Below are 25,452 nucleotides of genomic sequence, written 5' to 3'. Positions count from 1 at the left end.
CTATAAACCAATTACAAAGTGAGGGCCCTTCATACCAAGTAAAGCAGCAGAGATCTTTTGGAATTTGAGAAGATGAGAGTTAAGGAAAGTGAGGCTCAAAAGATGTTCTCCCTGAATCATAGAAATGCCTGTAGGTGAGACTGGTTTACATATAAGTTTATTTCAAAAATGGGAAAGCGATATTGGTTAGAGATAGATCTAAAATGTTGGACGTCTGGTCCACTGAATTATATGATAGCTGTTGTTTTTTAAAATATGTAGGTGTCTAACTTGTATTTTATACACTCATGTGTGTCTCATGCCCCTATTAAAACCCTCCACTGGCTTCCCATCTCATTTAATATAAAACCTCAGTTTCTTATCATGGACTTCCTGTCTCTGCTTATTCTAAAGCAGGTCTAGCCCCAGCCGGCTTGGCTCAGTGGTTACAGTGTCTCGGCCTTTGGACTGAAGGGTTGCGGCTTTGATTCCGGTCAAGGGCACGAACCTCGATTGCAGGCTCGATCCCCAGGCCCAGCCTCTCTCACATCGGTGTTTCCCCTGGTCTCTACCCCTCCCTTCCACTCTCTAAAAACCAATGGGGGAAAAAAAAATCCTCAAGTGCGGATTAACAAAACAAGGGAGAAATGATAAAGCAGGTCTACTCCTCCAGTCTCTTCAGACCTCATCCCACTTTCTTGTTCTCTCCGATCCAGCCGTGCCATTTGGTTCATTAAACACAAGATCACCCATCCCACCTGAGGCCACGCCCACTGACTGGAAGAAACGTCACTCAGATTTTCACAGGGCTGGCTCTGCCTTCTGAACCGGGCAGGTCTCAGCTCGATGCAATACCTCCCAGGCACGCCCACATCACGACTGCATTTTCTTTATGGCATGTCGCTGTGATCGTACCCACATTTGTGGTGTGTTGTCTGTCTCCCTCTGCTAGAGGAACCTGGGGAGGGAAAAGGCTTTCTACATCTTGTTCACAACTACAACCTCAACTCTGAGAAGAGGACAGATAGCCCGTATGGTAGCTACTAGCCACATGCGGACACTGAGCATCTGGAATGAGGTCAATCTGAATGGAGATGTGCTGCAAGATTAAAATATACTCCGGATTCCAAGGAATTAGTTAAAAAAAAAAAAAGGAGAGAATATAAAATATCTCCTTAATAATTGTTATACTGATGACACGCAGGAAAGGTCTGTCCAATGTGACAGTTTCTGAGCCATTTCACGGGCATCTCCTTCAGTCACCCTAACTCCCAGGCATGCTACTGTTCCCACAGAGCAGATTATGAAACTAGGGCTCAAAGGTTATGTAACTTGCTGAGAGCATTTGCACAGAAAGCTGAACGATGACTAACGCTGCTCTTACGATTGCCATCTCTGGCTCTTTCTACTGTACATGCCACTTCTATCTAATCTTTGAATAGTGACCTTGAGCCAGCCAGGCTGCTGACTTCCTACAGGGTATTTCTCCAAAGGAAAGGATCCCAGTGCAGAACCATCCTCTCTTTAGCCTCAACATTTAAGCAGGAGGTTTAAGAACAGAAGCACAGGGTGGAAGTATACGCTAGGACAGAAATGCAAACATGTCAACCAGGACCATTTGCCATCTTAAAAAAATGAACGTTCCTCAGTTTGTTCTACAGATTTAATGCAGTAAATTTATAACAATACTAACGATTTTTAAAAAAAATTTTTTTATTGATTTCAGAGAGGATCAGAGAGGGGAATAGAAACATCAATGATGAGAGAGTATCATGGATTGGCTGCCTCCTGCATGCCCCTTACTGGGGATAAAGCTGGAAACCCAGCTTGTGCCCTGACCAGGAATCAAACCATGACCTCTTGGTTCATAGGTCAGTGCTCAACCACTGAGCCACACTGGCTGGGCTGGGCGCTAATGATTTTTATTAGAGTGAAAATCTGATTCTCAAGAAAGAAAAAGAAATGAAGGTTAGGATAGCCTCAAACTAGTACCTAAAAGATCATGATTTCTTTTGGAATACATACATATTTATAGTTTATGTTATAATTTCAACGCTAAACTAATGTACCTTTTCCCTCTAGTGAGGAAAGAAGTACCCACACGGGAATTTCATGAATGCCTCATCGCATTCTTGTAGAGCCAGGGGAGGGAGTAAACGCGAATGCATTTTAAATGCCTTAAATGCAAAGGGAACGTCTCGGGTTACACACGCCCATTCCAGGGCTGCTGTTTGCATGTGAAGCAATGAGCGGGGCACACTCGTCCTGCATAAAACTCTGAGCACAGTGGGATGTACGTTGTCTGCTTTCTCTTTTCCCCATTCTCCTCAGTGAACTAGGCACTGTTATTTCATTTAATCCTTATGGCACCCTTAAAAGGTAGGTACTACTATTACCTTTTAGAGAAAAAGGAAAACTTGCCCAAGGCTGCCCAGCTAGTAAGCAGAGGATGAGATGTTACATTAACCATTTATTGAAAAGACCATCCGCTGAAACCGGTTTGGCTCAGTGGATAGAGCGTCGGCCTGCAGACTGAAAGGTCCCAGGTTCGATTCCGGTCAAGGGCATGTACCTGGGTTACGGGCACATCCCCAGTAGGAGATGTGCAGGAGGCAGCTGATCGATGTTTCTCTCTCATCGATGTTTCTAACTCTCTATCTCTCTCCCTTCTTCTCTGTAAAAAATCAATAAAATATATTAAAAAAAAAAAAAAAAAAAAGACCATCCTTTCTCCAATAAATGGAGCGGTATCTTTTCCTAATCAGATGCATCTACCCAGTGAATAAAATACAAATACGGCTGACTAGAAAGACAAATCTGCACAATTACAAAAAAAATCTGCAAAATAGGGAAAAAAAGAAAAAGTTTGGTCAGCTGGGGCTTTCCTCATGGCTGCGGGCACCACAGAGAAAGGCTCTTCCTGCTCTGTCATTTGAATGGTGTTTTTTTTTTTAAACTAAACTTCCTTTATCTTGTATTTCCTTTTCACATGTTTTGATGTCCTTTCTCTGGATCTGAGGTGGTTCACCATGAGACCCCATGTCTTGAATTGCAATTCCTGGTTATTCTGGAATAAACCCATTTTGCTGGAGAAACAGCTGGCTATTTGATTTTGGTCAACAAATACTCCCAGTCTCTAAAACTGCTTCTTGATCCATTCTCCCTCCCCTCTTATTTGCCCAGCAACAATTTTTCCCCACAAATGTATTTAAAATGTATTTCTCAAAGCCAGTGAGAAATACATTTGCATGACCTCCTGTCTGGGACTAGCCACAGCAAGGACACAGTGAGACTGTGATAATAAAATATTCAGATTTCTGTGACCTTAGAGCTGGGTGCCTGGCTTATGCTTCTATTTATCAGAAAAAGGCCCCAAATCCACCCAATAACCACCAACATGGTTTCCAGACGGAGAATGATCACCTCCTGGAAGAAAGGTAAATCCTGAAACAATAGCAGATGCAGTAAGACCTGCATTAGCCTTTTAACCTTCCATCCTGCCATTTATCTCTATCCCGCCTCCTCCCTAAAAGACCCAAAGGCCAGGGTAAAAAAGATGATGACAAAGCAATTCGTTTTTAAAAGGGGCAAGTTAACGTCAGACGAAAACAGGAAAAAGAAGCCTTATTTAGACTCCTACACTGAGGACACAGACGGCAGCGCACGAAGACTTATTTGATTTGGTTTGTAACGATGGGAAGTTAAATATCAGTTCCTATGGGCCCACGAATCAATACTTGTAATTCAATAGGAAGGACTGGAAGCCGGATTCCCTGCCCTTGCAAATACCAAAATGTCTACACTTGCCACCTGATGTACTTACTGGCGTCATCCATGAACTCTAAGTCACCTCCCAGCTCCGAACTCGAAAAGCGACGCTGGCCGGGGTCCGCCAGGGAGCCCAGCAGAATCAACAGCACCACGGCATTGATGACCTGCACGCATCAGAAAGAAAACATGTGAGTCACGTTCCCTGCGGACAGTCCCTCTCAAAGACAAGTACACTGACCACAGGGGATTTAACCTCCAGAGACCTCCCTGCCCGCTCAGCCCGCATCCGGAGCAGCGAGCACCCAGCGCGAGCACCCAGCGCGAGCACCCGCAGCAGCGGGCGGTTGGAAACGCACACGGGCCTCCAGCACTTAGCCCCGTACGTGCGCATGAGCGAGTGTCTGCAGGTGATGAGACGTGTTTCACAAGCTCAGGCAGAGTTCTGAGATGCAGGAAAGGGTCAGAGAGGGGGCCAAGCTCAGCGGCACAGCCAGGATCCTGGATCCTGCAGTAGCACACGAGCACCTCTCTGTCCCGGGCCCACAGTTGTCTCCTAGGTATTGCCGAATGCATCTCCCTTGGGCACTTCAAGCTCAGCTCATCTGAGAGGAAATCATCTTCCTGAAGATCTCCCACCTCCGTGCTTCTTATTCTGTTCTCTATCTTAAAAAATAGCATCACGACTAATGATTCAACATGGAAAACACTCCGGCACTGTGCTAAGTGCTTTATGTGGATCTTCTCTGCAATGACCTAATGAAGTAGGTGCTGTATTATCCCATTTTATAGATGAAAGAACTGATGCTCAGGGTTAAGAACACTGCCCATGCCCGTCTAGCCGGTTTGGCTCAATGCTTATAGAGCATTGGCCCATGGACTGAAGGGTCTCAGGTTCAATTCCAGTCAAGGGCTCGGTCCTGGGTTGCAGGCTCGAACCCTGGCGCTGGTTGGGGCGCATGCAGGAGGCAACCAATCAATGTGTCTCTCTCCCACCGATGTTTCTGTTTCTCCCCTGCCCTTCCACTCTCTCTCTGAAAAAACAATGGAAAAAAATATCCTCACAATGAGGTCAGCTTCACGGCTGAAAAGGAAAGACGTACGTTTGGGATTCACGGGCTGTGCGTTCATGAAGGGGTGGGAGAGGGAAGGGAGGAGAAAAGAGGAAAAGTGAGGAGGTGGTAAGGTTTGTCTAGTCTCAGAAGGTCCAGACGTGGGCATCCCACAGGGCTGGGTGTGGAGATGGATTGTGTACGTGTAACAGGACACCAGTGGAGAACACTAAAGAAGAATGAGATCTGATGGGCGTTCACATGCAAAATTTATGGTAAAAAGCCTGGCAGAGTGACTGGCATACAACAGCCCCTCAAGTGAGTTCCCTTATCTCCTTTTCCCCCTGATCGATTTGTTGTTCCCCTTATTCATGCATTCATTGGTCGATTCTTGTATGTGCCCTGGCCAGGGATCGAACCTGCAGCCTTGGCATATAGGGAAGGCACTCTCACCAACTGAGCTACCCGACCAGGGCATTCCCCTCGCCTCTTCACACCTCAGCAAGAACCATATAAAAAGGTCTTGGCTGGCATCAGCTCTCCTGAGCCAGGGTTATTCAGGACTTTCCTGTCCTTTCAGTTCCCAGGGACCTGTCACCCCTTAATCAGCATGTTGCTATGCCCTTGCCTGGCTTACTGACAATACATTTTACTAACTGCCTATAACAGACCAGGCATCTGCTGAGCGCTTAGAAAGAGCTCTCCAGGACTGAGAACAGGAAGTTAAACAAGTCACGGACCCAAATAACACAGAGCAACAAGCAGTAAACACGACAAAAATTCAGAGAAGGAGCCGAAGCTCCAAGGAAGACATTACTGAGGCCTATGGCTGAGAGGGGTCGCTGGGAGGTGCAACCAGGGTAGTATTTGGACAGGGCCCGGGAAGCAGAGAAGGCGTGGGAACCTCAGAGGCATAAAGAACAAGCTCAGATATGAGCAAGGCCACTGGACAGGAGCCTGTGCTAAAAACAGCAAATGGTCCAACTTGGTTGGACCACAATATAGGGATGGGACAGTTACGGAGCGAAGCTAGAAATGCAAGCGGCACCACATGGTGGAGGGTCCTCCACACCAGGATAGGAAGGAATTTGGGGCTTTATTCGCAGTTAATGAAGATGCCTTAGAGGTTTCTGAGGTGCGATCTGCCATGATCAGAGCTATGTCATCAGAAGTCCAAGCTGGAGGAGACGGGGAGGCTCACATGGATGAGGAACCCACCTGGAAGCCACTGCAATAGTCCGACTGAAAGCTGATAAGGTGGCACCTACTCACCTCTAATTGTCATCTTACACGTCAGCTTGAAAGGTTAAGGGACTATGCTAGGTCCTGTGTGTGGAAGAGCCCTGGTTTGAACCCCAGGCTTGTCCACATGGAGGTGGAATTTGCAGACTTAGAAAGTGACTAGATGCAAAGATAAAGGGAAGCAAACAAGACTCTCAGATTTCAAACCTGGGTGACCAGATACATCTTGTCATCATCAGAAATAAGGAAGAGCGTGTGAAGGACTCTGACAAGGCGGATTCTAGACACAGTGTGTTGAAGAGTACGTGCAGGCGTCCAAGGCCATCTGGCCTCTGATCCTCTTTGTACTCATCCTTTGGTTCCCAGGCCTCCTCCTCCCGCTCTGACAGAGGATCGCCACCACCTAGTCTTGTGTCCAGTCCTGAACACATCACATCATTCCTGACGATGCTGTCCTGGCTATGGGTTGGTGTGTTCTTCTCACTCCAGAGTGGGCCCTGGTACCCACACCTGGCTGTGCCCTAGCTGCTCCCGTAACTATCATTGGCTGCTGTTCCACTAGCCCGATGGCCCTTCTCTCTGTGCTCACAAGCCATGGATCACAGTCCTGGGGCCACGCCCCCTTCCAGGTGCCCCTGTTCATGAGACAGTCCAGAGAAAGACGACGAAATGAAGATATGATGGCCCTGGCTGGTTTGGCTCAATGGATAGAATGTTGGCGTGCAGACTGAAGGGCCCCAGGTTCGATTCCAGTCAAGCACACATGCCCAGGTTGTGGGCTCAACTCCCCGGTAAGGGGCGTGCAGGAGGCAGCCGATCAATGATTCTCTCTCATCATTGATGTTTCTATCTCTCTCTCCCTTTCCCTTCCTCCCTGAAATCAATAAAAATATATTAATAAAAAAAATTAAGATGTGATGGTAAGGTCAGGACACAGCACATATGACTCACCACTGTGCTCTTTTAATCACAGGGTATTTCATAATAGAAGGGGTGTGTTGACACATATTTACCGTATAATTATGCAAAACCCCAACTGTTGGGTGGAATTTGGCATGCCATGGGTGATGTGAATGCAGCAGGGTGATAGGGTGACCCAGGAGGACCTAGGTCTGTGCAAGGAAGGGGGCGGGGGCAGGACAAGCCATGGAAACAACTAACTGAGCAGGGTCAGATGGAAAAGGTCAATTAAAGTGAAAGGCCCACAAACACTGGGTGAGAAGTATTTCACCAAAGAGAGAAAATTAAAATTACCCAATCATCAGTTCCAAGAATGAAATGTCACCACAAATGAGAACCAGGAAGATGGTAAGGCCGGCCAGCAGCAGATTATGTAATGGCCACAGCCAATCTACATGGAAAAGCAAAAGAGGGTGTATTTAATTTCCCATTCAGTTAGTGCTCACTGAGGGTACATTTGGGCTCGCTTCGTCCGTTCTGGTAGGTGGTGTACACACTGTTCCTATTCTGTTTACAAAGTGTTCCTGGGGTGTCACATATTTTTTCTTGTTCTTGACAAATGATTACTTCCATATGTAACTCAATTCAACTTTCTCCCAATTACTTAAGGCGGCATTTATCTAGTTCCTCATAGATCCTCCTGGAATCCAAAGTGCACTTCACTCTTGTCATATCAGATCCTAGATCAGCAGTTCTCAACCTGTGGGTGGCGACCCCTTTGGCGGTCGAACGACCCTTTCACAGGGGTCGCCTAAGACCATCCTGCAGATCAGATATTTACATTACGATTCATCACAGTAGCAACATTACAGTTATGAAGTAGCAACAAAAATAATTTTATGGTTGGGTCACAACATGAGGAACTGTAGTTAAAGGGCCAGAAGGTTGAGAACCACTTCCTAGATGAACAGTGGTCTTTCAGCTTGAATCTAAACCAGGGAAACTGTGAAATGTAATTGTCCCTTTTTCAAAGCCTCAATAAAACAAACTTAAGAACACTCAAACCCACTGAGAGTAATGACACAATAATTGGCACAGAAAGTTGTGTCCAAAAATGATTTCTGCAGACTTATCTTTTATGAAAACTTGAAACAGAAGTAGGAGAATGGCTAAATAACATTACAACCGAATAACAGAATCCCAACTAAGCATCAAAAATTCATATTCAAAAAACACTAACAACGAGAAAATGTTCACAGTACTCTAATGTTACATGAACACTGCAGTCTAAAAATGTTCTCTGATCAGAATTTTATTACTTACATTTGGAATATGCTCACATGTATAAATAACAGACTAAAAACACTAAAACATACAATGTTATAATCCAAGTGGTAGGTTTGTAGATGACTTGTACCTTTAATTATCACTATACCTTTTTATATTTTTCCAGAGTGTCTGTTTTCAGAGTCCGGAAAAAATATTTAAAGCTTCAAAGATATTTTAAGCTTTATTACAAAATATACTACAAATTATTATTATTAAATATATTACAGAATGTTATTATTAAAATGTTATAGCAAATTATTATTAAACTTGACTCTCTACAGAGAAACAATAGTGATAAGAAGATGACCAATAACAAATCTGGCTGGCATTTAAGTCAAAACTTGGAAATAGGCATAATAGGGGAGAAATGTCAGAGTAAAAGAGAATAATAACAATGAAGGGATCTGCCACTTGCAGTGATATGAACTAGGTTCGCTGAGGACAACTAGAAAATCTGGATGAACTATAAGCAGATGCCTGTGAGAAGGATTTAGAGAACTGACAAGGAAGTGAAGAATTGCCAGGCGAAGCAAGATTCCAAGACAAGGCAGCAATACCCCGGGGGCATCTGTTGATTTCCAGAAAAGATGATGAGAGCAAAGGCTTGAGCAGCACCCCTGACAGTCTGCTGGGTCAGGGTGCCAAACCTGGAGCACAAGGCCTGCTGGCTGGGGGGTGGAGGGCAGAGGTCCCGGGGCTTTGCCATTGAGACCCTGAGGGACACCAAGGAAGGAAGGTGAACAGAAGCGGAGGAGACTAAAGAGAGAGACAGCCCGCTGTGCGTCCTCTGAATCCTGCGCTGGGATTAAGGAGATCCCCAGATGCCAGAACCCTATCAGAAGCTACCAAAACCCTTAGTCGATAAAGAGATCACACTACGCCTCAAATCACTTCTTCAGTTTTCAAATACAATGTCCTGAACACAGGAAGACACCTACTGTGTCCAACCCAACACTCTACTTAAAACTGGGTTACGCAAAAATGAATAAGACATGGTCCTTTCCCCCCAAGGATTAGTAGTCCAGTGGGGTAAACACATGTCAATAGCCAAGTAAATTCAATACATTAATCAATTCAAAAATTATCTATTAGGCAACAAATATATGCCTGGCATTATGTTAAGCATCACATTATTATGGCAAACCCCTCGAGGCAGCCTGTAGCCCAGTGGGGAAGATAGTCAAATACACTGGCTGAAAAGGAATTCTGCTCTGCTACTATATACACTAGTCAAGAAGACTTCACAGGAAGATGACTTTTGTTAACAGAAAGCAAGAGGCTTTTGGAAATCCTGATAGACAAAGACGACAGCACAATTCATTTTAGGATATCAGACTAAGTGACTAAGAATTAAAAGTTAAGCCTAACCGGTTTGGCTCAGTGAATAGAGCATCGGCCTGCGGACTGAAGGATCCCAGGTTCGATTCAGTCAAGGGCATGTACCTTGGTTCTGATTCTCTATCCCTCTCCCTTCCTCTCTGTAAAAAAGTCAATAAAAAATATATATATTTTAAAAAGAATTAAAAGTTAAGAGAAAGTCCAAGGAAACAAAAGCATAAAAATGAGCTACTCTGCTAATTATAATCTAACTCAAAGTTAGAGCTATAATCTAACTATGAGTTAGAGCAGGGGTCCTCAAACTTTTTAAACAGGGGGCCAGTTCACTGTCCCTCAGACCATTGGAGGGCCGGACTATAGTTTTAAAAAAAACTATGAAAAAATTCCTATGCACACTGCACATATCTTATTTTGAAGTAAAAAAACAAAACGGGAACAAATACAAGATTTGTATTTGCATGTGGCCCAAGGGCCGTAGTTTGAGGACCCCTGAGTTAGAGTATCATTACAGCCAATATGGCAGTCTCTAAGTTACAGACTGAGGTAAAAAGATAAAGCAGTAAAATGGAGCCCTAACCGGTTTGGCTCAGTGGATAGAGCGTCGGCCTGCGGACTGAAGGGTCCCAGATTTGACTCCGGTCAAGGGCATGTACCTGGGTTGCGGGCACATCCCCAGTGGGAGATGTGCAGGAGGCAGCTGATCGATGTTTCTGACTCTCTATCCCTCTCCCTTCCTCTCTGTAGAAAAATCAATAAAATATATTTTTTTAAAAAGGCAGTAAAATGGAAGTTGTACCTCTATTAGAACCCCATTTCAACAGGCAAAATTTTTTTTTAAAATATATTTTTTTTTATTGATTTTTTACAGAGAGGAAGAGAGAGAGATAGAGAGTTAGAAACATCGATGAGAGAGAAACATCGATCAGCTGCCTCCTGCACATCTCCTACTTGGGGATGTGCCCACAACCCAGGTACATGCCCTTGACCGGAATCGAACCCGGGACCTTTCAGTCCGCAAGCCGACACTCTATCCATTGATCCAAACCGGTTTCGGCTCAACAGGCAAAATTTTAATATTCAACAAAGCCCTTGGACTGACCTGTGGCCCACAACCGCCATCCTTTCAGCATGTCTTCCTCCTGGGTGATGAAGAGCCCACCACACATACCACCTGTATCACTGAAGCAGTTCTTCCTCCTCTATGACACCATTCTATAGACCAGTGGTTCTCAACCTTCCTGATGCCGCGACCCTTTAATTCAATTCTTCATGTTGTGGTGACCCCCAATTTCATTGTTACAAATTGAACATCATTAAAGCATAGTGATTAATCACAAAAACAGTATGTCATTAAATATGTTTTCCGATGGTCTTAGGCGACCCCTGTGAAAGGGTCGTTCGACCCCCAAAGGGGCCGCGACCCACAGGTTGAGAACCACTGCTATAGATGGAGACTCTTGGACTTCAGAGAAAGCCTGATCAAGCACATATAATGGTCCAGGATGTCCTTTGATTACAACTATCACCCACCGTCTTTCCAGTAACTCAGGCTCCTCCCAAGAAGTCACCACATTGCATTCACAAGCCCTGGCTGGTCCTGCCAACCAGCCACCTGTCAGCAGGCTCAGAATTCTTTCCGAGGGAGTGCTCTGGACAGCCGCGCTCCCGGCGACAGGAGGCTGGCAAGCGAGAGGAAACCGACTTGCCACCCAGCAGCAGCTACCACAGTATCTCCGGACGGATTCGGCTGGGTTCTGATCTTCACTCGTGGGCTGAGACGCCACTATATTCTCCAAGAATCCAGGGTCCACATGATAAATGGAAAGGTGTCTGGACAGCGAACAGAGGCAAAGGATGGTCCCCGGGTTGAGACCAGAAAGAGAAATGCAGTCCAAGGGCCTTGGAGAAACTCTGGGGAGGGGATGGTGGCGAAGGGGAGAACAAGTATTTCTTAAAGAACACTCTGGGCCTCTGAATGTGAAAAGACAGGCCCAACCCACAGCCTAGTTTAGGATGGGCTATCGAGACATAAACTGTATTTAAAACAAGTATCAAGCACTAAAGGGTTAGAAGAAATCATGATCTTTTAGGTACTCGTCTGAGGCTGTCATAACCTTCATTTCTTTTTCTTTCTTGAGAATCAGATTTTCACTCTAATAAAAATCATTAAGCGCTCAACCAGCGTGGCTCAGTGGTTGAGCATCGACCTATGGACCAGGAGGTCACTGTTCGATTCCTGGTCAAGGCACATGCCCAGGTTGCAGGCTCCATCCCCAGTAGGCGGGCATGCAGGAGACAGCCAATCAATGATTCTCTCTCATCATTGATGTTTCTATTTCTCTCTCCCTCTCCCTTCCTCTCTGAAATCAATAAAAAATACATTAATAAACAAAATACAAGATCCCATCTCTGGTCCAGGAAGGCTGAGGATGTACTAAGAAAGGGCCTAATTCTGCTGCATCCCATCTGGTCTTCCCTGGGTGACCCCATAAGTGCTTCTTTTCCCCCCAACCTACAATGCCTCCATTTTTGCAACCCTTCAGCCTTCTGTTGTTAGTCGAAACAAATGGGAGTACCTGCTATATGCCAAGTATGGCTGCTTCACCATCTCTGCACTCTGGAACCAAGGAGCCACGTAATTCTAGCAGCTCAAGGCTAATGAAAGAAATAAGCTCACACTTACTCTCACTAATAATTTGAAATTGCATTCATTCACACATTTTTTGGCCCCCACATTATTTCCCTGAGAAATAACTTTTCCTTGCAAGCTGCAACTGCAAAGAGGCAACGCTAAACCTTTAAAAGTGTAAGAACAATTGAAGAAGTATGATCTTGGCTTAACTTTTACTTTGCTTTAAGTAAAATGGGTTAACCACTTGATAGCTCTTCCAGAACTCTTAAGGCTCCAGAAGCTCGAAGAGCCCATGGAGCTGGGAGGGAGGAGAAAGCAGGGATTATGCGGCTAAGGCTCACACATTATTTCCATCATCTCTTGATGAACATAATAATATATCTGACCAAAGGGGGTGGGGTGGCAAAGGAGAAACTAACTGTGGCCTGGTCCTTCCTGGCAAAGATTCAAAGTAAACTGACAAAACAAATACACTGCACATTTAGTTAAACATAATACACAACCTAGTGTGCAAAATACATGTGGACCACTTCAATACTTGACACTTTATTAGTAAGTGAGATATAGTTAAAGTGGGTGCCAGGGAGAGTAATATTATTAACCAGTTAACTGCCACGCTATTTTGAATTTCATTTAAAAAGGTCCGCCACTTGTGTCGATAGACGCTTATGGCGTACAAATAAATGGTTAATAAAACAGCTGTGGTGGCGATCTTTACTTCTTGGCCAGCCCATCCTTAAAAGGTTCCTTTAAAAAAATTTTTTTTTTATTGATTTTAAAGCGAGGGAGAGAGAGAAACATCATCAGCGGCCTCCTGCACACACCCTGATGGGGCAATCGAACCCGCAACCTGGGTATGTGCCCCGACTGGGAATCGAACCCACCACCTTTTGGTGTACAGGACGATGCTCCAACCAACTGAACCACGTTGGTCAGGTCTTCAAAACTTTCTGATGCATATCTACTATAATGTGCATCGAAATATAAAAAGGATATGAAATACCACTGAAATTTTCACTAGCCAATATTTTATAGAACTGCCCTGGATCCTTTGTATTAGGTTGGGGAGGGGTATGGGGGAGGGGGGCTGTACTTTTATAAAGGGCTTATTGGAGATATCTCACAAATCTGGTAGCCCTCACTATTCAAATTTATTCAATTTCTGAATGCAGATCAGAAAAGTCTGGCTGACAACAGAGACCTGGATCGTTGGCTAAGGAGTAACAATTCCCATCCACATCCTTTGCACCATTAGCAAAGGAAAGACTTGTGCTGGGCCCTGGCCGGTTTGGCTCAGTGGATAGAGTATCGGCCTGTGGACTGAAGGATCCCAGGTTCGATTCCGGTCAAGGGCATATACCTGGGTTGCGGGCACATCCCCAGTGGGGGCTGTGCAGGAGGCAGCTGATCGATGTTTCTCTCTCATCAGTGTTTCTGGCTCTCTATCCCTCTCCCTTCCTCTCTGTAAAAAATCAATGAAATCTTAAAAAAAAAAGAAAGAAAGAAAGTCTTGTGCTGGAAAGACTTGTGCCTGCTGCAGTACCCCATAGCTAGAGGCCTGTGACATACCCTTTCCGGTTTCCCAGCTACTTAAAACAGCCTGCCCTTTGAATCTTCCTTAAAAACTGTTCTTATCCTATCACTCCCATGGATAATTCTTCAAGGCCTCCCCACTACCTACAGAGTAATGTTCAGACTTTAGCCTGGTCTTTCAGTCTTTTACAATCTTCTATAATATGGGAAGCACTAGACAATAAGGATGACATAAATTACTATGAGTTGGTCCATATTCTGCATGGACCTAGTTCCAGACCGACAGCTGGAAAGAAACTATTAATCTTTAAAGAGCCTATATCCCCATCTCCTGTGCCCGTCCCTAGGGGCAGCTTTGAGGCCTAAATGAGAACAAATGTGAAAACCCACTGAAAACAACTATCAATCACTTGGCAAATACAAGATGTCAGTTTTACTGCCCAGACAGAAATCAATCGTTATTGCACCAGAGCTTCCCGGGATACAGAGACCCTATCAGGCTCGGGCACACAAGCAAGTTGTGACCTTCAAAGTGAACTAGTTGATTATCTGAAAGGCCAGGTCATAAAGCCAATGAGACCAGCTACTCCGAGCTTTCATCCTCTATCATCTGATACGTGGCCAACGACCCTAGGAATAGTATCTGGCACAAGGAGGTGCATTCAGTATGTTTCTGCTGAATGACTAAGTTCCTAAAATACACTTGGATAAGCCCTGGCTGGTGTGGCTCCGTTGACTGGAGTGTCGTCCCATACACCAGAGGGTGGCGGCTTCAGTTCCCAGTCAGGGCACATGCCCAGGTTTGGGGTTCAATTCCACTGTCGAGTGTACCAGAGGCAACTGATCAATGTTCCTTTCTTTCTCTTTCTCTTTCTCTCAAATGAATAAAAAAATTTTATATATATATATGTATATGTATATGTATGTATATATATATATATATATATATATATATATATATATATATATAGAGAGAGAGAGAGAGAGAGAGAGAGAGAGAGAGAGACAGACAGACAGACAGACAGACATATCCTGGAACTGTTACCAGTGTGGACGAAAGGGGCCACACGCTGACCTGACAAGCTCGGGGAAGGCCTGCGTGGCAGCCTAGCAGACTCAGAGACCTAAAATAACCACAAAGGATGGTCTGAAATTAAACTTTAACTAAAAGCAGTGATGGTGGGCAGTTATGTCCTAGGCCGGTATCTTCACTGACAAGATCAACTTTGATCCTTACTGAGCCCATTTGCCTTTTTGCCTCTAAGATAACATTCCCTTGAAATGTCTGGGTAACTTGTAACTTCCCTTATTCTGAAGCCCCTGGGGCACAACCAAATGTTCTGGGCGCCAGGACAGATACTACAAATTCCTTCATTATCATGTTGATTGATCCTGCACCCACCTAAGTATGTGTCCATCATTTTACTTTTTATCCTATCACAGAGGTTCCTCCCCCCCCCCCCTTCGCTTAATCCCACCTCCTTAAATCTGTCACCTATGAATTTCATGTATAAATATGGATGTAACCCTGCCATTCTCCGGAGCACTATCTCAATTCGTTGAGGTTCTGCTTCCCGGCATGTGTCGACAGTTTGGCTCAAATAAACTCACAAAAATTCTTTACAGGTTTCAATGGTTTTTTTTACGTTAACACCAGAAAGAGGACCTGGCCCTGAGCGGGTCTGCCTAGGGCCAGCAGTGGTGTGTGGGTTCTTGGCTTCGTGCAGGAAAAAGTTCACAACAGGAGTCCAGGTGAGTTTAGAGGGCCTGTGTTAATGCTGGGGACGTGAAACAAGGAAGGGCTGGGAAGTGGAGCCCAGGCCGGGCTGCTTCGGCTAAGAAGTCAGAGAAAAGGAGGCCTTGGGGACAGGCTCAGGGGGTTGCCTGGGATGACTTGCCACTGCCCATGGCTGCCCTGGTTGCAGGCCTCGTAGGGTCCCTGAGAGTTTAGGAGGTGCATGCCAGTGGGGGAAGGAGGAGAAGGGCAGAAGAGGGGAGGGGGGCAGGGCATGGGCAAGCTCCTGGGAAGGAGAGCACACGCTGGGTCCTTTGTCTGGAGGCTTTTATCTCTCTCTGGCAGGTGGAAATCTTAGGGCAGGGCTCAGGGAAGGTTTCAACAGAATATTCATCAGCTTTATGCTGATGGACCAACATGAGGTTTATTTTCATTTGTCCTTGAGCCTGGTTGGCAAATAGCACTAATTAGATTTCTGACCCTGTCTCCCTGCGTAGGGTGGTTGGGGAGGAGAAGTGCAAACCATTTACTCTGAAGTGTCCCGGCTTAGGGAAGATAGGATTTACTAGGTGGCTGCAAACTGCTGTTCAACTACCTGTCTCAGTTTCCCTATTACCTAGTCCTGGCTTACGAGCCTCAGAATGAGGATTTAAGAAACACACGCTTGGATGATGACAAAAAGGATAACATGCATAAAGGATGACCCATGCCTGGTACCAAAGACAGAAGCTTGCAACTACCAGGACCGTTTCTGGTAGTTTTCTAAAAGCAGTTGGAGGAGGAGGAGGTCATGTCCTAGGGCAGTATTTTTCCCTAACCAAAGTCAATCTTCCCCTGAACTGTCTGTTTGTTGTCATTTTGCATCAGGATAACATACCTGATAACAAGCCTTTAGAATAACAAAAAAGTAATTTCCTTTCCTCCGCCCCCAAAGCACCATAGGGGAGACCACAAATCCCTTACTTGTTATTGTTACTGTGTTCCTTGTTGACTGTTAACTATCCAGTACCCACCTACATAAAAAAAAAAGGTATGTTTTTATTGATTTCAGAGAGGAAGGGAGAGAGATTGAGAATCATCAATCAGCTGCCTCCAGCACACCCCCTATGGGGGATTTTGCGGGCAACCTTGGTATGTGCCCTGACCAGGAATCGAACCTCTGTCAGGGGCAGAAATATAATACTGGGGACCAGCTATTAGTTATAAGAAATGAAATAAAAACTATTAATCATGTTCTGTTAACCAGGATGGTTCTGGTCTGATTCGGGCAAGCACATTCTAACCTGGCTGAGGGTTGCATGCTCTGGGACATGAGCGCTGACAGCAGAATGCAGCCCATCCTTCTTTCCCCAACGGCCTATCATTATGGAAATGGCCCAAACAATCTAGTCCTGGAGGCACCTGCTCTTTACAACCCAGCCTGTAATCTGGTCCTTCGACACCCCCCTCCCCCAGCAGACCACACAATTTGTAACCTGAGGTGATTAAACCGTGCCCACTTCCCCAGACCTGTAATTCCTACTTTCCCACATAATTTCTGTCCTTCTACCCATATAAGCATCTGGCTTATGGAGGAGAGGGAGAGCATTTTCGTGGCTGACCTGCTGCTCTTCCCATACCACCGGCATTATCGGAATAAACGCTCATATAGGATTCAACCCCATCTGCTTAATTGGCTCAAGTAGTGTGATGGGCAGCTTGGACCCACTGGTTGTCCGGTTTCACCTGGACCTCCTGGTTGATGGGTCAACGCTCAGCCACTGCCAGGCTATGCATTTTACTTCTTATCCAATCCCAGAGGTTTCCCTGCGTTACTTTCCCCCACCTCCCGAATCTATCACCAATGGATTTCATGAGGTACCTCCTTACATCTCCCCCTTTGATTTTGATGTATAAAATCAGTGGTAAAACTGCCATTTTTTCGGAACATTTTCTCAATCCGTTGAGATTCTGCTTCCCAGCAATTGTCTTCAGTTTGGCTCAAATAAACTCATAAAAATTGTCTACAGATTTGAACACGGACAGTTCTTACAAATCAATAAAAAAGACAAAACCCTCCAAAATAGGCTATAAATAGCACTTCACTAAGGAAGATATAGGATTGGCCAATAAACAAAGATAAACTTTCCACATCATTTGTCATGAGGAAATGCAAACTAAAGTCACTCTGGGCTGCCACCACACACCCACCAAAATGACTAAAATGAAAAAGACTAACACCACCAAATGCTGACAAGGGTGTGGATGGGGCAACTGGAACTTCATACATTGCTGGCTGGAGTGTGAAATGGCAGAACTGCGTTGGAAAACTGGTTGGCACTTGCCTACAAAGTAAACGTACATCTATCTACCCAATGACCAGCAATTCCGTATCTAGGTATTTACTCAAGAGAAATAAAAACATATACGTCCACAAAAAGTCTTGTGCAAGAATATTCAGAGCAGCTTTATCCATAACAGCCCCAAACTGGAAACGATCCAAATGTCCATTGTCTGGCAAATGGATAAACGAATTGCGGTATATTCCTACAATAACGTAACACTCAGCAATAAAAAGGAACAACCCACTAATATGCCCCAACAACATAAATGGTTATAAGTGAAAGAAACTAGATACAAAAGAATACACACAATACTAATCCCACTTACATGAGCGGGTTAGACTCGGCTGTGGAGTGGGGATGTGGGTGGCAGGGATTAACTTGGGAAGAGACACAAGGGAACTTTTTGGAAATGTTCTCTAGGGATGTGGGTTACACAGGCACCTGCATTTGTCAACTTAACGAACTGTACCCTTACTATGTGTGAATTTCACCACATGTGAATTATGCCTCAATAAAAGAAAGAAAAAATAAGACAAATAAAAAAATCTCTAATATAAATACCTGAATCAATATGCTTTGTTACTGGACCAAAGGAAACCTTTACCATTCCAAGGCAAAAACAAAAGACACGCACATAACTTTTAAAAAGTAAAACAGTGAAAACAGGATATAGACTAACATTCCTCAGACTACGAACCAACAATGGGACCTAATGTAAACCACCTGAGCTCTCCTGGCCTCGGTTTCTCATCTATAAAATGGGAGGAAGAGGCCTGAGTGGTGTGGCTCTCAGTTGGCTGGAGTGTGGTCCTGTACAGTAGGGGTGGGTGCAGGAGGCAAACGATCAAAGTTAGTTTCTTTCTTTCTTTCTTCTCTCTCCTCCTCCTCCTCCTCCTCCTCCTCCTCTTTTCCCCCCTCTCTAAAGAAACAAACAAAAAAATCAATTTAAAAAAATGGGAATGAAATAATTACAGGGTTACATAAAAATTAAGGTTATGCAAATCTAGCACAGTACCTGGCACACTGAACCTTAATAAATGGTGGTGGTAGGAAACAACTAGAAAATGCATGAATAAGGTCCATAAGGTCCATTCTACCTACCTGGCAATGGTTTATAAGTTTAAGAAAGAACCCTTCCAGGGGACTCTTACTTGAACATCTTCCCAGAAGCCTACCCTTTTTTTCCTGAAAACCTGCCCCTTCCTGATAACTGATGACATTCCAGCCACGTGGCTGGTGAGAGGAGGGGCGGTGGGGGAAGGAGGGAGAGGTGCCTTGTTCTTCCGTGGCCCTGGCTTCACACTGTTCCTGTAAATCAAAGTTTTGGATAAGCAAATTATATGTAAAAGTATGAGGAAAACTCTCACTGTTTTTAAAAAAGCCTAAAATTGTTTTATGAAATAAAAAATACTTTTAATAAAGATCACCAGTACTTAAGTCAGGTTTCCCATGAACTAGGTTTCCCTAAAGTGGCATTCTTACACCTGCTGGGCAGTTTACATATTTCCAAATGCTAAGACATGCACCCCAATCACCACTTTCCACAAAGAGCATGCTCCCTCGTGGAGAAAGCCAGCGGAGTGTTCTCCTTTTAGCACACGGAGACTGCCGGGTTGGCTCACCGCCAGCAGTGGGCTCAAGTAGATTGATCCTTTGCATAGATCCCATCACGAAGTGCATTTGCCTAATGCGGTGCCCTAGATTTTGCAAATCACATTCACTGATGTACGTGCAAGTCTGCGAATTTGAATGTTTGCAAAGGAGGACACAAGTCGTTTGTATAAAAGAGTCTGTCTTGATTATCAGTAAGAGCAGGAAAAATTCTGAAGTCTCCTCCTATCTGTTTGCTAGACAGTCATTTTACATTTCTGTAAAGGATTTCCTGGTTTGTAGCAAAGGTAGGGTTGAGACAAGACACTGAGGTTCTAACTAGTATCTGCATTCGCACTGAACAATAGTAAACCCCACACATACCAAAGATCTGCCTGAAACCTTTCAAGGCCAAACAGTTCTATTGTGTGTCCTGGGCACCCACTAAAGGAAAGTTGAAACTATAAATAGCACAGAGAAGACCACAGTCCCTGGGAGAAAATGTTTTGCTTAAAATGGCACAACTACACAATTCGATATAATGTCATATATATATATATATATATATATATATATATATATATATATATATATATATATATGTATATATATATATATGAATATCTTTCAACAACAAAAAAACTTTGATAGTTAAGAAAATTGTATTCTCACTAACGAAGTCCTGCATGCTATCTTACTACCGTGTTTAAGGTATTTCCTCGTGATGCAGTGGTATTCACCTGAAAAGCGGCTCAGGTGTAACCCTCCATCAGGATGTCACAAAACTTGAAATTGAAATGCAAGGGGACCCCACTCCACGTTGGCGCAGCCTAGGGGTGCCCACAGTCCACCTGGAGCAGGCACTGGGAGGAGCCTCAGGTCTCCTCACCGCCCCCGATAATCGTTGCTCCCATACAAACAGCATCTTTAAAAGTTCCAGCCTTAAGAAGGAAATCAGACTTTGCCTGCCGTCTGATAAGAAACGTATAGAGATCACCTGTCGATAAGCAGGAAAATGGGTGTAAAATGGCTTCCCCGGGCTGATCGGAAGGCAGTAAATCAAGTAAATCCCTTCCTAGGACTTTACAACAGACGGGGTGGCGGGGGGAGCCGTCCACGGAGCGATAGAAACCCTCAACCATTTCATCTCGGCACCGAACGCGAGCAGCCCGAGGCCAGGTGCGGGCAGAGCTGGGGCGCACCGGTGACTAACGTGCCCAGTCACCCCACGGCGCCGTCCAGACCCGTGGGGACACAAAGCCCACCGGGTGTCAGGAGGAAAGGGAGGAAAACACGTGCTCCTCGGATAAGACCCGAGGTCTCCGGCCACCAAGTGCACTTCCATCCGGAACCGCGGCCGCAGCGCGCTCTGTGCCCGGGGCTTTGGGGCGCGCGCCCCGGCCCACCCGGGACCCCGGAACGCCCTCAACTCCCAGCCCTGACCCGAACCCGCCACAGGTTGGCCGAGCCGGGGCAGCCGCGGCCAAGAATTAAGTTTCTAATCATGTAACTTGAGGCGGATTAGCGTTCGGCCTTCGGATCAGACAACCGAAGGCCGAGCCAGGAGCCAACTCGCGGCCTGAATGGCGCGGCGCGGGCCGGGCCGGGGTCCCCGGCGCCTCCTCCCGCAGGTGCGCCCGCGCGTCCCCACGGCCCTCCGCGCTCACCAGGTACGAGACGCCGAGCAGGATGGTGCCCGTGCGCACATGGCAGCACAGGCAGCAGCTGTTGGAGTAGAACCGCGTCCAGGGCGCGACCATCTTCATCGCTCCGACCGCGGGCAGGGGCGCGAGCGCCGCTCAAGTTTGCGGGACGCTGGGCGCGTCGCTCCGACCGCCGCGCGGGGCTGCTGCTCCTCGGCTTCTCGGGCTCCGGCTCCGGCTCCGACCCCCTCGTTGACTCACCCCCCGACCCTGGCTGCGCGCCTCTCCGAAAGCTCCGAGCAACTGCGGCGGCTGGACCCTGCGCTCCGGAGGCGGCGGGAGAAGGAGGGGCGGGCGGAGGCGGGGCGGCCCGGGCCACGTGACCCGCGCCCCAGCCCGTGATGTCACCCTGGGCTCCAGCCGGCGACGGGCGCTGCCAACCTAGTAAATAAATCGATCATCCTGCGCCGCCCGCGGGTCCCGGGTCGGCCGGCATCGGGGTTCCGGGCCTTCCCCCTCTCTTTGGGTAACTCCATCAGGGGCTGAGATTCTCTTACAGCCCCCCCACCCCACCCCACCCCCGGCACCGATCTTGCGGATAATCTGCTGGTGCAGTGCTCTCTCTGTTGGCATCTTGCACACACACAGGAGGAGGGAGAACTGCAGGGTGTGATTCCGGTCAACTGCGGTACTTTGAACCGCTGTGGACGCCGCCAAGAGCAATCTGTCTGCTTCCCAGCTCAGTTACCGCGGTGGCCATCTCTTCCCAGAAAACAGGATGTAAGTCAAGGACACTCTCGCTGTGCCTTGGGCAGCGTTTTTCGTCAGGCTGCAGCTGTAGTCAAGAAACAGTCCACAAGCCAATTGTTGCCACAAGGGCTCTGCAAGACGCAACAGAGCTTTAAGAGGCACTGAAAGATAGAACACTCCGATTTGGGGCTCTTTCCTCCCATCTGGTGTTTTGTTTGTAAGCGCTCCTGTCCTAGGTTACCCCTCCGAGGGATAGGGTGAAGAAAGAAAAATGTACTCGCTTTTGTCAATCAAGCCGGTTGAGGGGTGAGGAAAGGATTCTATTCTTGTTTTAACTACCCTAGGAACTTGAACTTTTGGACTTTTCAGTCCTGCCTCAATGCCTGATACACATCAAACCTCCAGATAACCCTCTGGTTACCCCGGAAGGACTGAGGAAAGGATGTTCAGGTACCCAGGCCACTTGACACCCATGATCCAAACTACCTGTCTCCTGGAGGGTCACCCTCTGGGACCAGTGCCGAGACTAAGAATGCAGACTGTTTCTTCTCAAGAATGTACTTTCGGCCCTGGCCGGTTTGGCTCAGTGGATGGAGCGTCGGCCTGCGGACTGAAGGGTCCCAGGTTTGATTCTGGTCAAGGGCATGTACCTGGGTTGCGGGCACATCCCCAGTAGAAGATGTGCAGGAGGCAGCTGATCGATGTTTCTCTCTCATCGATGTTTCTAACTCTCTGTCTCTCTCCCTTCCTCTCTGTAAAAAATCAATAAAATATTTTTTTTAAAAAAAAAGAATGTACTTTGCCCCGCAGGTGTGGCTCGGGTTGAGCATGCACCCATGAACCCGGTTGCCGGTTCCATCCCCAGTCGGGGGGCGTGCAGGATGCAGCAGATCAATAGCTCTAGTCATTGATGTTTCTGCCTCTCTCACTCTCCCTTCCTCTCTCTGAAATCATTAACATATTTTTTTAAAAAAGGAATGTACTTTTTACTAAAAGAACCCTCAGCTTGTCTTTCTTCTTTGGAACATTCTCTATTGCCCAGTTCTCTGGTTGCCAGTTTGCAAACCCTGGGACCTTTGAATAAGTCTATCATTTATTTCTAGCAAAGCCCCCCGACTCTTGAGTTTGTTTAACACCTTGAATCGCTGTTTAAAGCCAAGCAGCTCAGATAAGTTAGATTGTTAGCATGTGTCAAAGTTTCATTTCAAACTTGGAGCAGGAGAAAAACTGGTTGGGTTTAAATTCTTAAGGACAGGCTCTATAGGAAGGAGAGGAATGGTAGATAAGGAAGGTTTCGGTGCAGGACTGGCTAGTTTTACGAGACTGTAAAACGGTCTCATTCTTACTGTGTAGCTTGACCCTGGATCCACAGTGACCCAAGAAGCATTCTCAGAGGTACCAGGTGTGGTCTCTCCATCAGAAATACTAAGCAAGCCCTAACTAGTTTGGCTCAGTGGATAGAGCGTCAGCCTGTGGACTCAAGGGTCCCGGGTTCGATTCTGGTCAAGGGCATGTACCTTGGTTGCAGGCACATCCCCGGTGGGGAGTGTGCAGGAGGCAGCTGATCCATGTTTCTCTCTCATCGATGTTTCTAACTCTCTATCCCTCTCCCTTCCTCTCTGTAAAAAATCAATAAAATATATTTTTTTTAAAAAAGAAAGAAATACTAAGCAAAATGGTGCTGGGAGTTAGCCAGCAAGACCAAACAGGAAAGTTGGCTTTTGTTTTGTTTTCTCACCACAGAGTTCTGTTTTCCTTTACATGAGGGAGAGTTTTTTTCTCTGGAATCTTCCATTTCATATTTGATTATGTCCATAACCACTTTGAACCAGCTATTGGACAAGCATTCGTGCTCTGAGAAGAAATGGAAGTTGAGAATCAGGATGGGGAGTGCCACTTTCCAAACTCAAACTTCCAGCAAGTTCCAGCTTCGTCTCCCCACCAGAATCTCAGAGTCTTTTAGGCAGATGACTGGCTGGTTCGGGAAATTTTATATTTCAGTATAAGTGTTCTCTCTTGGCCGCGACCAGCACGGCTAGAGAGCAGACGCGTCCCGAGTAGGGGCGACTGGGGATTGAGAAAAAGAAAGAGATAGACACAGAGACAGGAGGGAAAGCTGGGACCAGGTGGGACACTGTTCTCGGGTGGAGAGACAGTGACCTAGAGCTAGTGCAGTGCCTTTATTAGATACAGCATGATTCCAGGAAGTTTTACTAGAGTTTAAGACAGAGGAAATCATGTGAAATCACGGTTAAAGATCAAGCTGCAATTCTTCATTCTTGTGGCTTCTTTGTAATTGTCACTCCTGGCTGAGCCCGGATAATTGCGTCCGTTCCTGGCGTCTGGCTGAACTTAGTGGTGAAACCCACCCCCTGGCGCCTGAGCTAAAAGGTCAGGCTGACAGCATACCTGCCACTGGACTCAGCTGACAATTAGCTCATGTGCCTTCCCAGGCGCTCTCTACATTTCAGAGAGCTTACTATTCAAGATGCAAATTTGCAGAAAGATGTCAAATTGCTCTGGATAAGACGAGAGGCAGAAAGTTGAGGAGACGGAGCTGGAGAAAGGAGGTAGGCAGAGCGAAATACTACATCTGTAAGCAAAGTTTATTCCCTAAAACCTAATGGCAGTGGCTTTGGAGTTGCTTTTTTTTTTTTCTTTTTGGATGCAAGAGAATATGAGGACTGGCCTTCAAACAAGAACAAAGGCTTCCCAAGGAACTCAGCTGAGTCACTCATTTTCACACAGCGGCAGATTTGAGTGGAATACTGATTGCTCTGGTGCAGTTGTTTAGACAAGTCACCTTGCTTCATCCCTGGGAGCCTCAGCTCTGGGCCTCGCTTCCTCCTTTTCGGTCAGGTTTCCCTGCGATTCGCACGTCCCTCCCCTCCCATCCGTCACTCCGTCACTCCGTCACTCCGCGTGGCTTCATTACCAAATGTTAAACCCTCCTTCCCTTTAGGATGTGAGGGCTTGCACCTCTCTGCACCCAGGTCCTTTCCTTTGCCTTCCTATCCTCCAGTGTCTCTCTCCCTGCATCCTCCTTGTTCAGATATTTTCTAATGAGTTGGAGAAAGTTTTCCTTCCTGTCAGAGAAAGCCACGCTCCTTCCTTTTTCACACTTCTTATTTTCTAGGAGTTCTTGTATGTCAGTCTATCTGTTAGACATCCAGATTACCCAATGTTAATTTGAGTCGCAACTGTGAGACATAAAGACGTAAAGGCTACACAGATTAGAACCTTCTGCTCCTGCTCTCCAAGTTTATCATGGACGCTTGTGCCCAAGTCATTATGACGTTACTCAGAACGTGTGCCCAGGATCCTTACAGGTGGGGGGAAAAAAATGCCGTGGGAAAGCAGCGGGACTATAAAACTGTAGGGAGTTGGCATCAGCTGGGCCCTGTACAGGGTGAATAGGAGGTGAAGGCAGGAAAGGTGAAGGCAGAGACACTTGCTCCAGGAGTTGCATAGAGGCACACAGTCCTGGGCTAAGGAGGTCTCCTCACTGAAGCCTCTTGGGCAAGGCTCTGCCCCAGGAGAGACCTCAGGCCCCTCTCAAAGGCTGAGAAAGTCCAAGAGTTACCATCTAGCCCTCCTGGAAAGGGAAAATGCGTTGGGAAGGAATAATACGTTGGAA

At 46.2% G+C, this 25,452-nt stretch overlaps 1 protein-coding gene across 1 annotated transcript in view; it reads right to left on the bottom strand.

Moving 5' to 3' along the window:
- LAPTM4B (lysosomal protein transmembrane 4 beta) overlaps nucleotides 1-21,636 on the bottom strand; it is a 36,299-nt gene extending 14,663 nt beyond the window's left edge. The window contains exons 1-2 of the mRNA XM_081111109.1: nucleotides 21,090-21,636; nucleotides 3,803-3,914 (exon numbers count right to left, since the gene is read on the bottom strand). Of these exons, the coding sequence (XP_080967235.1) occupies nucleotides 3,803-3,914; nucleotides 21,090-21,188 (211 nt within the window). The 5' untranslated portion in view covers nucleotides 21,189-21,636. The remainder of the gene's footprint in view (nucleotides 1-3,802; nucleotides 3,915-21,089) is intronic.
- Nucleotides 21,637-25,452: the final 3,816 nt, after the last annotated feature.

Source organism: Myotis nattereri (assembly GCF_964212035.1).
Source record: "Myotis nattereri genome assembly, chromosome: 17".
In the NCBI taxonomy this organism is placed as follows: Eukaryota; Metazoa; Chordata; class Mammalia; order Chiroptera; family Vespertilionidae; genus Myotis; species Myotis nattereri.
This window is presented reverse-complemented; position numbering and strand designations above follow the sequence as displayed.